The sequence below is a fragment of the Marmota marmota genome, unplaced genomic scaffold (genome assembly GCF_001458135.2).
Source record: "Marmota marmota marmota unplaced genomic scaffold, marMar, whole genome shotgun sequence".
NCBI lineage: Eukaryota > Metazoa > Chordata > Mammalia > Rodentia > Sciuridae > Marmota > Marmota marmota.
This window is the reverse complement of record NW_026000171.1, coordinates 4,693,372-4,708,447: the sequence shown is the minus strand read 5'-3', so window position 1 is coordinate 4,708,447 and position 15,076 is coordinate 4,693,372. Positions and strand designations below refer to the sequence as shown.

The 15,076-nt window shown below is 43.9% G+C and overlaps 1 protein-coding gene across 8 annotated transcripts in view; it reads right to left on the bottom strand.

Moving 5' to 3' along the window:
* Positions 1-15,076, bottom strand: part of Cracr2a (calcium release activated channel regulator 2A) — a 106,482-nt gene that overhangs the window by 39,777 nt on the left and 51,629 nt on the right. For all 8 annotated transcript variants that reach the window (XM_015500750.2, XM_048787669.1, XM_048787668.1 and 5 more), the window contains exons 7-9: positions 8,490-8,580; positions 5,852-5,947; positions 3,837-4,024 (exon numbers count right to left, since the gene is read on the bottom strand). In XM_015500750.2, the coding sequence (XP_015356236.1) occupies positions 3,837-4,024; positions 5,852-5,947; positions 8,490-8,580 (375 nt within the window). The remainder of the gene's footprint in view (positions 1-3,836; positions 4,025-5,851; positions 5,948-8,489; positions 8,581-15,076) is intronic.

The window sequence follows — 15,076 nt, the reverse complement described above, 5'->3', positions numbered from 1 at the left end:
CAAGCAGTCCAGGCAGCCTGGCCTGTGTTCACTGGGCTGAGAGGGCAGTCACCCCTCTGCCATCCTATTGATATCATTACTGAGGGTGACAGGACTGGGTCCACAGGACTGTCCTGCTAAGCACCCAGTAATCGGATTCCTTAAGAGGAATCATGTTCTGTCTCTCTCTCTTTTTTTCTCCTTTATGGAACAATTATGAAGTCACTCTATGACAATAACAGACTGAATCAAATTCCAAGTTCACCTCAGACAATCCTAATTAAGCAGTAAAACTTCTCTGGCTCCTACAGAGCCACAAATTCCTCACATTTTATTACCAACTATATTTAATTTCAACTTAAGGGAAAACAATGCATTTCTCATTATCCAAATCGGGTCCCCGAACTCTGGTTTAGGACTTTGCTCTGATTAACACGAAGTGTGCCGATCTGCCTGTTCCTCCCTCTGTGCCCTGGGAGCTGCCAATTGCCTGTGCCTGTCTCTATGGTTCTCCCACCCCAGCCCTGGCTCCTGACTCTCTCCAGGGATAGCTACAGCAGATAGCTTTTCCCCTACTGAGGAAAAATCACCCACTGGAGATCCAAGGCCTGGGTTCTCACTGAGTGTTTGAGAAGCCAATTCCTAAATCACAATGCATTCTGGACCTTCTCCAGCCCTGTCTACAGCACCAGGGGATGGATGGAGATGCACAAACATGTGAAGGACATACATGATTTTGCTTGTTTATAGTGAAATGCATGGTCCTTCCACAACCAGCCATCCAAGAATTTGGATGGAAAGACTTGTGCAAATATATGTGTTATCTCCTTGTCCAGTGCACACATGTCTATTTAGATAAAAGTGCATGCACCCCCCCACACACACATATTCAGATACTTTTTGTGTGTTGACATAAAAAGAAAGGCTCTGGGAAAAAAATCACATGTGGATATTTGGCTCGCTGATTTTTAACCTCTAAGCTAGAGGTTCACAAATTCTAGTCCTTGGTAATATGCAAACTGAAAGAGAAAGAACCTGCTGTTTTTTGTTGTAGTCATTGGCAGGAGGTTTATGGGTCCCTTTAGGGAACTGCTGTTGGCTTGGTTTTTAGGAAAGAGAAGAGATATGGAACACTTTACAAAATACATTGTCAAGTGAGAAATGCAAGATTAAGCAGCACAGAATGCCTGGTATGCTACCATCTCCTAAAGAAAAACACACACATGTGTGAGTGTGAGTGTGTGTGTGTGTGTGTGTACATGCACATGTTTACACAAATGGAGCATACTCTGGAAGGACCCACTAGAGGACCCACCATGTCTGGTGGCCTCTGGGTGACAGGAGACCCTAGTCCTGGGGATGGGCAGTGTACACCTCTTTGGGTGTTTATGCTTTTGAGCTTGTCATAAACTACCCACTCAAGATAAAAGTTAATTAAAAAATAAACAGAGAAGTGCTTATCAGCTGACCTTCATCTTTATATTATCTCTCAGCTTGAGAGTTCTTTCCTGAATCTCATTTTAAAATCTAGTTCTCCTACCTTGAGCATCTTCGGAGAACAGGAAAATTAATTTTGCTTGTACAGAATTCTTGCTGATAAGTGTCTAAGTCTGTTTACCTTGAACCCTACCCTCTCCCCTCCCAGCTGCTCTGGAGCAGCATCAGGAAGCAAGACTTTGTCAGGGGGACACAGGAACATCAGAAGAACTAGGCTCTGTCCTTGGTTTCTGGCAGTAGCTAGCTTTGGGTGGAATCTGGGTGGCCACTACCCTCTCTGAGCCTCAACTTCTTCCTGCATAAAGCGAAGGTGGTGGGTTCGAGCGCTGAGGTCCTGTCAGTGGTGCTGGTCTGCAATTCCATTCTACAGAGAACAAGCTGGGGCTCTCCCTGCTCTTCTCCCTGGGGCTCCCTGGGTGGGACTTGCTCTCTGGGCCCCAGCAAAGCTTTTAGCTGCACAAGAATATTTCTTGAAAAGGAGTTGTGAAGGTTGTGGGATCTTATATCTCTCTTCCTTCTTACCCTCTTCCTCTCCCTCTTTTCAATTCTGGACCTCCAGGGATTGTGCCTGGCTTGGTTAATTAAGATAAGACTTCGGGAGGCTCTGGATCTCCTGCTGAGCTGAGCTGCAACTCTGCAGCTCTGGGTGTTGATTTCCATTTGCTGTTCTAATGCTTGTTGTGCCCTCAGATGCTGGTTGCTTTGAGAACTTGATTGAATTTTAAGAGCCTGAATCCTTAATTCTGTTTGTAAAGTTAAATGCCTATGCCTTGTTGACCTGCTCTCAATGAGGAGGAACTGATTTTGCTTGTTTATAATGAAATACATGGTCCCTTCCTCAACTGGCCATCCAAGAGTTGGAAGGGAAGGACTTGGCTGTGGTTTTGTTTATACTTTCTTTATACTGGGGATTGAAAGCAGGGGTGCATCCCCAGCCCTTTTTATTTTTTATTTTGAAACAGTGTCTCCCTAAGTTGCTTAGGACCTTGTTAAGTTGCTGAGGCTGTCCTTGAACTTGAGATCCTCCTGCCTCAGCCTCCCTAGGCAATAGGATTACCAACCTGGCTTAGCTTTGTTTTAAGTCAACTACTTGGGAGTGTTCTATTTGTTCAAACTGGAGATCTCTTACTAGGGTAAAATTTCCAGTCCAAACACATTTCCTTCCTTGCATCCTTATCCAAATGGTACAGGATTCCACAGTTGAACAAAATTGATTTAGGCACATTTGATTTAGGCCTATGCACCAGAATCTTGCAGTGGTCAGACAAATAGAGTGAGGGCTTTCACTTAATAGGGGGTGTAAACATACGCAAAGCATTACTACTGGACTTTTTCTCTGGAATAAGACTTTCAGTGTTCACTGGCACCATTCAGGACCAGACACACAATGACTTTTTGCAGAATGAATGCAGGCGTAAGTAAGTGAATGATGGCCAGTCCCACTCCTGTGTAAGGATTTTCTGGCTGGCTCATTGTTTTCTGGGGGTGTCAGCAGGGTGTGTCTAACACTCAGCATCCTGAGGCTGATACTGAAAACCTCTGATCCTTGGTTTCCTCATCTGTAAATCAGAATTTATAATAGTACCAGCCACATCAGGATGCTATAAGATCAAATGAGATGATGTCAAATTATTAATATAAATGAGTATGTTAATGGTTCTGTGTGATACCTAGCATGGAACAGTTTGCAATAAATGTCTGTCAAATGAAAAAGTCAATGAATGTGTTGATAAATGAGCGGGCAAATAAACAAGTGAGATGTCTCTGCCCTGGTCTCAAAATACATTTTTTGGGGAACACCTAACATGCCTAAGACAAGATAAAGAACTGATTTTGTAGCAATCCCTTTAGCTTAATATAAGGTTCCCACTCAGGTGTGCCTTTGTTTAGCCAACTGAGCCAATGGTCAGAGACCAAAAGGAGTCCACAGGCAAATCAAGACCTGAGAGATGTGGGCTTCCCTGCACTGGGCCCACTGGGCTCACAGAAGAACACTGCTAGGGGAAAATGGGCAGAACTACAGTGACCGGTTCAGAGACTTGCCACACACCTATCAAATTACCTGCTGACTTCAGAAGTCTGTCAATTTCCTTGACATCTGCATAGAATGCTGCACATTTATGGGTGGAATAGCATGTCTTTCTAGCCACGTAATCAGTTTACTGAGATGAGGGCTACCTGTTTCTTGTGGATCCCAGGTTATGCGTGGCACAGACTGCTTCACAGTCTCTGAATTCTAGAAGGGTGTTAGGAGAAGAATCAGGGAAGAAAGAGCTCAAGGATATGGAGTCTCTAAGAGGGAAGATAACGTGCAGTCAAGGGGGTGGGAGAACAGCAGGAGGGTACAAAATGGTACTTACAGCTCCTTCTCCTGCTGCAGTTTACAGGCCTCTTGCTGGAGGATTTCCAGCTGCTGCTGAGCATCCTGGAGCTCCCGGGCCGTCCGCTCCAGCTCCCGTGCCAGCTCCTGGTTAGTAAGCTTTAGCTTGGTATTCTCAGCCGTGGTCTCATGCTTGTCGTTATGCAGGGCTGTGCACTGGCCTTCCAGCTGGAAAGGAACGTGGAAGCAGAGGGAAGTGACAAGCCACCATCATCAGCAAGCCACCTGCCCAGGCCTCTCCTTGCTTTCCTGGGTGGGCAGACAGGGACCATCACTGCCCCCACTCCTTGGTCCCCAGCCTAAATCAGCATTTTCTGCTGTTCACTGACACACAGGCACTCCTGCACTGAGAAAGGAGCTTTTGGAGCACATCTCTTCTCTCCCCTGTCTTCATAGGACCACTAAACATGCCAGCAAGGGGCGTGGACTGCTCCGTTCAAAAGGACCACTAGCAAAGGAAATTCCATAATCCATCTGTGTCTCTCATCCCAAAGTCAGAATAGTCTTGAGATCTAACCTAAATCCCTTTGTCCTCTAAGCTAATTTCTTTTCCTTGGTCTTGACACAGTTAAGTGGCGCTCTTCATAAAACCATCCTTCCCAATTATGAATGCTGAGAGAAAATCTGTTTATTCCATTGTTATCTCTCAGCTAAATAAGTTCAGTTCCTTTAATCTCTGTCAAAAAAAAATCTTTCCAGAAACCCAGGAAACTCTTAGGGAATAACTAAAACTGGTCACATAGATCCCACATTTTCTCACGTCCCTAAAGCAAATAAAAACCCTGTATTTTGATAACTTTGGCTTCGCTCAGCTAGGAATGATGCTTTGCAGGACTTCCAACCCTCTCACCAGAGGAATCGGCCAACCAAGGCGAATATATCAATAAATCCCCTTTAATGAATGTGGCCAGTAAAGGGAGGAGGAAGCAACAACAAGGAATTTTGTGCAACACTGAAGAGGCTCCTGTGTAATCAGGCAAGCATGCAGTAATTAAACTGAGTGGCAATCATTCATTTGAGGAATAAATCTAATTGCTAAGATGTAATGTGTTGTGGTGGGGGAGGCAGAAGAGTAGGAGAAGCAAGGTGCTGCTGTGGACGGGGACTGGCAAGGGGACTAGCAGTTCCTGGAGTGAACATCACCTGGCTGCAGAAAGAACGAAACCCAAGTTCAAAGCTGGGCGGCAGCCACAGTCCCCAGCCTTAGCAGGGGTGGCTTTAAGCTTATTTTAATGTATCGCTAAAAATAGCTCTCTCTATTTGCAGGGAAGCAAAGTGTCTGGGTCTTTCCAGGGCTGGATTCCTTCCAGAACCAGGCAAAATGAACAGGAGGCCAGAGGCATCCTAGCCTCTCTCCCCCATAAGCCCTTACTTTGGAAAGCAGGCCACTGAGCCTGAGGCTCTCCTAGGCAATCAGTCTTCCTGGGGCTGTGAGCCAGGTGTCCCCAGCCATAATGACACTGTCCTGAATAGCACACCATCTAGTCTGCCTCCTGGAGGGTCAGGCAGTCAGAGAGGAGTGTCTGTGCCTGCATCCATCCTGCAGGGTGATGGGGGCTATGGAGCCTAAAGAACTTTGCCCAGGTGTGTGGGCAGGCAGAGAAGGGACACACTAAACTTTGAAGAGCCTTTTCAAGCCAGAGATGTCCATAGGCATCTTGGAGGGGAGCAAATTGTCTGAAGCCCTTTTCCAAATAAGTTCAAGTTTTGGCATTCTCGTGGCCCCTGGGCATGACTACATGAAAATGTCTGTAGTTTCCTCTTGGAATTCTTAGTGATATTTTCAAATTAAACACCTGGCATTGGAGAAGTAAAGGCTTTACCTGGGATCAGCAAGGCTTTCCCTGGGACTTTTAATGCTACCTTGTACATTCATATGGTTCTTCTTGGATTAAATTTAAAAGTTTATAAGTGAATGGCAGGGAAAGCAAGCTAGAGCCAGAGACAAGGGTGGAAGAAAGATCCTGATACTCTGAGGACACTGGCAAAACATACCCTTTTCTGCTTCTGGTTGAGTCTCTCCAGCTCCTGCTCCTTAGCAATTAGCTTCTTTTCCAGCTCCTGACTGCGGGCCTGGAACCTCTCCGTGTCCTGCCAAATAAGGTAGAGGGGATGCACGGGGCACACAGTGCACCTGGGTTGTAGACTTGTCCTTCTACTTGAAACTACTCTTCAGCAGGACAGGCCACCCGCCCCTTTGTACTTTGAGGCCCTTCCACCACATTCCAGGGCTTTGGTGACCTGCCTGCCCTATCAGTAAGGAATCATGAGACAGAGAAAGCACAAGAGCTCAGTGATGCACTATGTGAAGTATCACCAAGTGTGACCATGTCCCACACCCATGCACCACCACTTTTCCTCTACCCCCTCCCCCCAAATTGACCCAGTGTCAATTAGTGGTGGAATACTGGACAGGAAGAATAGGGTCCTCACTGAAATCTTGGGTCTCTCTTTCCTCATCTGTAAATTGTGGGTAGAAGGCGGGGAGGTAGATGGTCTCAAAAATCCCTTCCAATTTGGAGATTCTTTTCCACATGGGGCACTGCCATTGGGTCACTTAACCTTATCCTCACTCTCTAAACACTTCTTCTTGAGAGTCTGAGTCCTCACTATTTTCCATTGTGAGTGAGTCTCCCAGGCCCTGCTGCTTGTGATATCTCTGCCTCTGAGCTCAGCAACCCCCTCCCCTCCAGCCTTAGACTGGACTTCCCCACTCAGAGATGCTGAGGCCCTAATGATTCAGGTGTAAAGGGAGCTGGCTATGGGATAGAGAAGAAAGTGTGTGGGGATGCCTGACACTCTCAACAGAGCCAGGTCTAGTGGAAGGGCCCTGAGTGGGACCTCAGGAGACTTGGCTTTAGCCCTTGAATCTCCCGATTAAATTGTATCATTCTTCTGGATCATCGTTTCTCTGCTCACGGAGTAAAAACAAAAATGCTCATGCTACTCTCAGTCTGGAGTTGGAGGTACAAGTGATCAAAAACTAACTTTCATTCTGACTAAACCCAATGGAAAGTGTAGAGCCAGGATCCAAACCTGGTTAAGGGTTGTCCACAATGTCATAAACTGTGATATCACTATCCTCACTCTATGGCCTGGCAGAAGTTCATGTATCTAAATGCTTAATAGCACTACCAAAGACATCATAAGAGTTCCCATGTTCATGGGAATTGAGGTTTCTGGGTATTCGGATTCAAGAAGAGAGAAGGGGACAGCTAAGGGGCATGGTATCATAAGCCAGATCCTAAATGGTCCTAATTTGTTCCTGAATTTTTCCTCTGACCTCTGTCCACTCCCAACCTCCTCGCCAAGGCCCACCATTAGCTTCTGAAATATGCGTTCAGCCTGTAGGCATGGACCAGGTAGAGGGGGCAAAATGCCTGCAGAGCTTGTCCCCTCTATATCTCATGTCATTTGGGATGAAGAGTTGGCTCTTCTATCACAGGGGCCAGGGGAAGTTGCTGTTGCAGAGACTATTTTAGATTTGCTGATGGAAGGGTGTGAGCAGTGCTTACGCACATTCAACAACCGGGGACAGCCAGAGGTTTCCAAGCTCTAAAAGAAAATCAGGGTGGTCCAACACATTGACAAGCCTCCAGGGGCTACGGTTGGAGAACATGGCTGGATTTTTCTGAGAAGCATTCCCATTTCTCTCAGTTTGAATGACATCTGTGATAATAAGTGGAGTAATGGTGTGGATAATTTGAAGCAGCATAAAATTAGAAATTGGTCCAAGGGAAGGGGTTGGGACAACAGCCCAGGCTCAGTGCTGAGAAGCAGTGGAGGCTGTTATTCCACAGCTTTTCTTTTTCTTTTCTTTTTCAGTGCGGTGGATCAAACCCAGGGCCTTGTGCGTGCTAGGCAAGCACTCTAGCACTGAGCTGCATCTCCAGCCTTCAGCTTTTCTTTTCTTTTTTTTTAATGAACATATTCCACAAAGACCTTGCTGAGCTTGGTAAGGGAAAGCTTCACCAGTCTTGACCTCCCAAGATAAACAGCAGGACTTGGTAAGATCCAAGTATGTGTCAGACTAGGAACAAGGGATGTGAGCTTCACATTTTCGCCCATGGTATCTGAGGTTTTTTTCCTTGACTATTACATTTTCTAGGTGTCTAAGGGAAAAGAATGAGCAGTCTAATTTCCAAAGGTTGTCCTGTTGGGGCATGGAGTAAAATGGACTGGTGTATTTGAGTGAGTCTGCTACATAGGTTTGGGGCCAGCCAATGTCAAACCCAATCTCCAGGCTACTTCAGCTGCTAAAGTTTGCCCTGTCATCCATCCCTTCACCCATCCATCCATCCATCCATCCATCCATCCATCCACCAGCCCATTCATTCATTGACTCAACAAATATTTGTTGAGTACCTACTATGTTCTAAGCATCACCTAAGAAATAAGGAGACATTCGTAAGTAAAAGATAAAAGATTCCTGCTTTGTGGAGTTTACATGTGAGGGAGATAGACAACAATCAATAAAAATAAACAACTACATTATATGTCATGTTCAAAGGTGACAAATGCCTTGGGGAAAAATAAAACAGAGAAAGTAGCATTACCAACAGGAGTATTGCAATCTTACATTCAGGGGTGGTGAATATGTCAACTTGGCTAAGCCCAGGGAGTGGACACTCACTTTCAGGAGAAACTGCTCCCTCTCGCTTTTGATTTGTTGTTCCATCTCCTCATAGAGATGCTGGATCTCTTCATCATAAGCAGCGATTTTCCTACAGAGGTGGCAAAAGGAGAGTATGATGGGGTCTGCTCCGAGATCCCCTATCCCACAGTGATAATTCCAAGAGCTCAGACACTAGCTCCTTCTGGAGCTGTGGGTGGTGGGGGTGACTGACAGATCAGGTCAGCCATGGCTGCAGGATCAGTCCCTTGGGATCAGCTGACCTAAAAGGTATGCAGACCACCAAGGCCCAGCTGGACCTACTCTGACTGCTGGTAGATGTCATGGGACCTCTCCTCCTTGCATCTCCCAGGCACCACTCTCAGCTTATCCAGATGCTTCTCAGTGAAGCTTCCTTGGACCAATCTTCCCTGTATTCTGCTTTATTTCAAGGCCCCAGCCTTTGCCAAACTCACCATTGCTCCTTCTGCTGATCCCTGTACTTGGGGACAGTATGAAGTTACATTGTGTGGGCTTCTCTCCTGTTCAGTGAGGTTTACCTCATTTCCAGTTTGGATGATTTCTCTACCTGTCTACATCAGCACTATCTGACACTGCTCTGTCAGAAGACTCTCCCTGAAATTGTGTGTGTAAGTTTGTGAGATCCATAATTCTTGTATGATAATGGATTAAAGGCTGGTGATGATAATGCCATGTCCTCGTGCCTACTTTCACTCTTGCCATCCTCTCCCTGCTCTGAAGAGCCCCCAGGACAGAAAGTGAGTGCCTGGGAACTCTGCTTCTACAGAAAAAGACAAAGCTGTGGGGATGAGGTTTGCAGGTCTTCCTCAGGAATGATTTTTTTTGGTTCCCCTTTCTCTCCTAACAATAGGCTCTCCTTCTAATGCTCTTACAAATTAAAACAGGAAGGACCCAACATCACCATTTGGCCTGAAACTAGAAGTTATAATAAGAAGCATCAAAAAATCCAAGTACTTACATTTTTATACCTTTTCTCTGACAAGGAAGTGAATACACCTCTCTTGGGCCTCTATTCCCTGACCTCTCCCCTCCAATCAAGAGAACTCCTGGTTCCATGAACAGGCTGACGTCATAGCTCTTAAGGCCTATTTTGAATGTGTAACACACATGCACAGACACATCCCAAAGTTTGTCATCTGCCATTATAAATGCTAATGATGGCAAGCCCACTCTGCCCCAATCCAAGAGATTTCAATAATTGAGAAAATGGCCCTAGTTCCCAGTTCTAAGAAGTACTGGGAAGATTTCTGAACAAAAAATGATGGCTGTCCACTTGGGACTTTAATCCAGAGCTAGACCTTCCCTGTGTTCTAGGCTTTATCACAGACCAATTCTGCCCCTTCTTCTCTTATTGCCAGTAGGGGGTACATTTGCACCACATGCTCAGACTCAGAAATGAACATGGTGCCATTTTGACTGGCATTCTTCCAGCTCTTCAGAAAACTTGGTGTGAGTCTCTATAGTCAAGTTCATTCAAAATAGAGCACCAACCTCCGAGTAGCCATTCTTGGCTGTACCCTCAAAACTAGACTTAACATTCAGAAGTTGTACCTCAATGGCCTTTGGGTATGCTCAGCAAAGATGGACGTCCTCCAAGACCTCCATGAACTGAGACCCTGTCTTTATGAATGTGTTTGTTATCCTTGATGTAACAAGTATCTTTTGGCTAAGAGTAAGACACCTCTTCTTGATAAATGACAGGTGTTCAAGATTGTTACATTTGCTTCAGCTAACCCATGACAATTAAAAAGGAAATCCTGGAGGGAAAGTAAGAAGAAAAAGCCAATCTATTGAATAGAAACATGTTACAGTCAGAAACAGATACAGTTGGAAGAAACTTTTGAAAAGCAAGATGGTTTTCTTTTGGTCCCTGGAACTATCTTCCATGTTTGAAGAAATTCAGATGCTAGGTAGCAAAGGGTATTAAGGAAAATTTTAGCTAGTGATTTCAACTATATAAATATTGGAGAACTAATAAGGTGAGATGAGAGCAACTTAAAAATTGATTTGGCTCTGCTAAAGCAATGCTAATTACAGACATTCATGTAAACTGTTTACCATTTATGCCTAATAACCATGCAGGACATTAATTCTATGATATCATTAAAAGTCTTCTATTAATTTTGCTTGAAGGTTCACTTGATTAAATTGACACTCTCTCTGATTTTCACGTTCACATGCCAGTTTGCTTGTCATGAATTAAATTATTTTACAAACCATTATAAACAAATGGAGGGAAAGCAGATAGAGTCTCTAAATGGTGTCTACTGCCAGACCTTGCTCACAAAGCCTCTCTACAGCCAAGGAACCCTGGGATTCTATGTGGGCATTGGTGATCCTGGGCTCAGCCAGACTCAAATGTGGAACCAAGCCTTTGGAAATACCAGTCTCCTGGGAAACTCTGCAGGCTTAAATGACATCATGACAAGCCTGAGTTAGAACATGTCAGTCCCAGGAACATGGAACATGAAGGTGCTACTCCCACCAATTGTGTCACTGAGCCAACTCAGGGGTCAGTCACAAGTCCTGGATCCTAATCTCTGATTTTAGAATTGGCTCATTTCCTCCACGTGACCTTGGGCTAGTGCTCTGACCTCTTGCCATCGAAGGTAGCACCTGCCCTGCATTCCTCCTGACATTGTCAGGATAAACAGTAAAGTGGATGTGCAGTGGTCAGAAACACCATGTCCTAAATAAACTTACAGGGTTATTTATTCTTGTGATTATTATCATGAGCTGAGGAGGGCAAGGGAACAGTGCTCTCTGAGAGGAAGAAGGTCTTAGTTTCAAGGATAACAGGGTTGCTGGGTTTGGAAAGGCTCAGGGGCAATCAGAAAATGAAGAAAAAGCTCGGTCAATAAAAGCTCTTGTCAGAGCAATGCATTAGAGACGCAGGTTGCGTGTGAGCTGGAACTACAGAGCACAAGCCTGTGTCAGCAGGGAGCTCCGCAGGGGCTGTGAAAGCAGCAGTGGTTAGAGACACTCTGAAAGGATCTGCACACCTGGCATGCAGTGTTCCAACCAGGCACGCCACATCCTGCCATCAAAGGAGAGAGAACCATCATGTTTGCTTATTTATATATATCATAGATAATCTTTGTACCACAATTTCTAAAACCACTCATGTTGCCTAATGCATACCAGCACAGACTTTGTAGTCTTCTCCAGGAGGATTGCTCCCATCCTTCTGACCCTTGCCAAACCCTTGTTTGAACTCCTGTTGAGTGTCTTCATTTGATTACCAGATGTTTAATTTTCAGTATTCCCAAATTCTTCAGGTTTCACTTGGGTTCAGACTATCTCTATCAGTCATGTACTCTCAAATCTTCATGTGTGAAAAATGTTAATGTTGGACTCTGCTTAATTAGCAATTTGGGGTACCAGACTCAGAAGTTCAGGGGCCATATTGAGGGAATACCATATTCTAGGGGAATTGAATAATTTCAGGGTTGGGAGTTTTGCAAGGTCCAACCACCTCTCTTTTCCAGTGTTAAAATCCTTGCCACAATCAAGTATTCACCCAATTTGGTAAGAACACCTCCAGCAATAGGGAACTTGCTATCTCTTCATGCACTCCTTTCATCTTTGGAATATTCTGGATCATAGAAATCTGCCTTCTCATGACCTTACCCCTCTTCTGCATAACAGTGCTTCATATGTTTGAGAATAGCATCAAGACTTCAAGGAGCTGCCTTGGGTTCAGGCTAAACTTACTACTTCCTCCAACTGTGTCTCAGATTTTTTTTTTTTTAAGTCTCTATATCATTGCCTTCGCTCTTCTCTGAATGGGCTCTAATCATCTTTGCTGAGCCATGGAACCCACACTGAATGCCCAGTGCATGAGTCTGATTAGAGCTGGCAATTGTCTCTCTTGTTCTAGATGGCACATTATCTACCCATGCAGCCTAAAATCAAATTGACTTTTCTTGGTAGCATGTCAAAGCTGATGAATGCTTAACCAATTTGTCAACTAAAACCTCTAAATCTTACACCCATGTGACTGTTTTTGTTTTACAGATGGTGATGCTGCATCATATCTCCTCCACGTGTGCTCCTGCTGTTAGCTTTCTGGACATGGAGGATGGTCTCAAATGCATTTCTGTTAGATTTCATGTTCACTAGTGTCTGTCCATTTTTACAGCTTGTCATTATATAAGTGGATCCCAACTGGCCATCCAGTGTGCTCAATGGCCTCCTCAGTTTTGATATTGCAAATTTGGCTTACACTCAGAATGTACACTAAGTAATGTATGGTTTTTATAATTTAATTTATTCAAGAATTATTTAGAAGAGTGTTTTTTTAAATGTACAAACTATTGGTTTCTAGTTTCATAGTCAGAGAATATTCTGGTAAGGTATTTACACTTTGAAATCTATTGACTTATCTTCTGTAGCTAAAAACAATTAATCAATTTTTTAATAAATTCTGTCAGAAAAATACAAATTCTATTTGTAAGGCATGCAATTCTATATTCATTTCTTAAGCTTACTGTTTTGATGGTTTTAAATTCTTTATATCCTGAGTGTTTTGCCTGGCTAATGTGTCAAATCTGAGATGTTTGTTAAAGTCTTCCAAAGTCTTGTTTTCATCAGATTTTCTTTGTTTTTCTAAAAGTTTCTGCCTATGCATGTTGCTTCTATGTCATTTGGTACATAAAGATTTATATATGTTGCATTTTCTATTTGGATGGGATTTTTTTATTACTATAAAACATTCTCCCTTATTTTCCCTTATCCATACTTTGGTGAAAATATCGAATAAGACAAGGACAACAAACTGTAGAACAGCTATCTGTGCTATCAATTAATAATGCCTGGCATAACTCTCAACCTGTCTTCTATTAGCCATTCTCACCAAATACTCCCTCTAACTCCTGACCCACCCAGTGTCTAATTATCCCAATCTTTGGTATCTGACCCCAGTCATTTTGAATTATATGAGGAGGGGGAGACACAGAAGAGATATTAAGAAAAGGGAGTGAAAGAGACATGTGTTCTCAGTAAGAGAGAAAGTCAAGTGTGCAGAGAAGTAGCCAGAGTTAGCAATAGTCATAGGCACTAATTTCTGTCCTCCTTTGTTTTTTCTCTCCCATGATAGCTGAATAGTTCCTATAGCACCTTCCATAGCAGTTTAGATCAGAACCCTTTGCTGACACAGTTGCTTCAGAGTTCATTAGACCCAGAATTAGAAGACCTGGGTTCAAATCCTGGTTCTGACATTTAAAAGCCTTCTGATTTTGGACAAGATGCATAATCTCAGTAAGCCAAGGTTCTATATATCTAAAAATTCAGATGATAATATCTGCTTTAGAAAGAATTTGTGAAAATTAAGGAAGATAATGAATATGGAAGTGTCCAGCCCAATAGGTAATAAAATGCACTTAACAAATTCTAATTAAATAAGTTCTCTGATTCTCAAAGGCCTCTTGACCCCATTTGGAAATCTCTATTACTCATCTATTACTAGATGTCAACCCAAGGGGAAAATATAAACTGGAGATAATCCTGCATTAGCTTGGCACACATGACATGAAGAAATGTGTGCAGGAGTGGTGTGGCATCAGCAGACAGAAGACACAGGGGTGGAAAACCCAAGGTCAAGGAGACTGAAAATGGAAAGAAGAGATTGATAAATCACCACCTAAAATATTGATTAACTCCTCCTTAAAGTATCACTCAATAAGACAGTGCAGACTTAAGTCATGGTGCCTGCACACCAGGCATCTAGCATCTTGGAACACCAAGTCCAGTGCAACAGGGAGGAAAGGGATGGGCAGAAGTCACACACCATCAAGACAGGTGCTTGCCTGGGTTCTGGCTGACAGTAATCCCGTGACCTCAGAACCTGGCTGGAAGGAAGTGGAGAGATCCCCCTGCTCTGATGGTAGGGAGGATGGTGGGGTTCTTAGGGAAAAAGTTAAGAAATGCTGAGTCCAGAAAAAAGAGATTTTCAACAGGTGAGAGAAAGGAATAACAGTTTTATACTGACAATGTCACAAGGAGTGACAGATCTGAAACTAGGGCAGAATCCTGGGTCCAATTCAGAGGATAAAATGTCACCTGGGAATGTCAAGCACTTGTAAATGTTCATCTCTATAGGCTGACCATGAGTGTGTGGGGGGCAGGGGGGTTACTGGGGAGCTGAGGAGGGAATGCGTGAGAAGGAAGTAGGGATGGAGAAATCATGATTCCATAATGTAAATAAAAGGCTTAGATTCTGAGAGGCCTTTAAAGCAAAGAACTGGAAGGTGAGATGCAGTTAGCAATAGCTTACCTTGCCAGCCTCCCACAGGAACTGTGAAAATTAATTAACTTTCACAAAGTGTTTTGCACACTGAGGATTATTAGTACTCAACACCACCAGGGCTCCAGCTCCTGCAATGGGCCAAGGCCTTCCTGCTACAGAATACTGGTTGGTCAAAATATTTTGTTCCTGTTTCTTTTCTCCTTTGCCTTCACTTATGAATAAAATCTGTTGGGAGTTCAGAAGGTCTCAGGAAGTTATCCAGTCCTCTTCTGGGTTCTAGGTAATTCCAAAGCAAGCTAATACAAAGAGCCATGCAGTT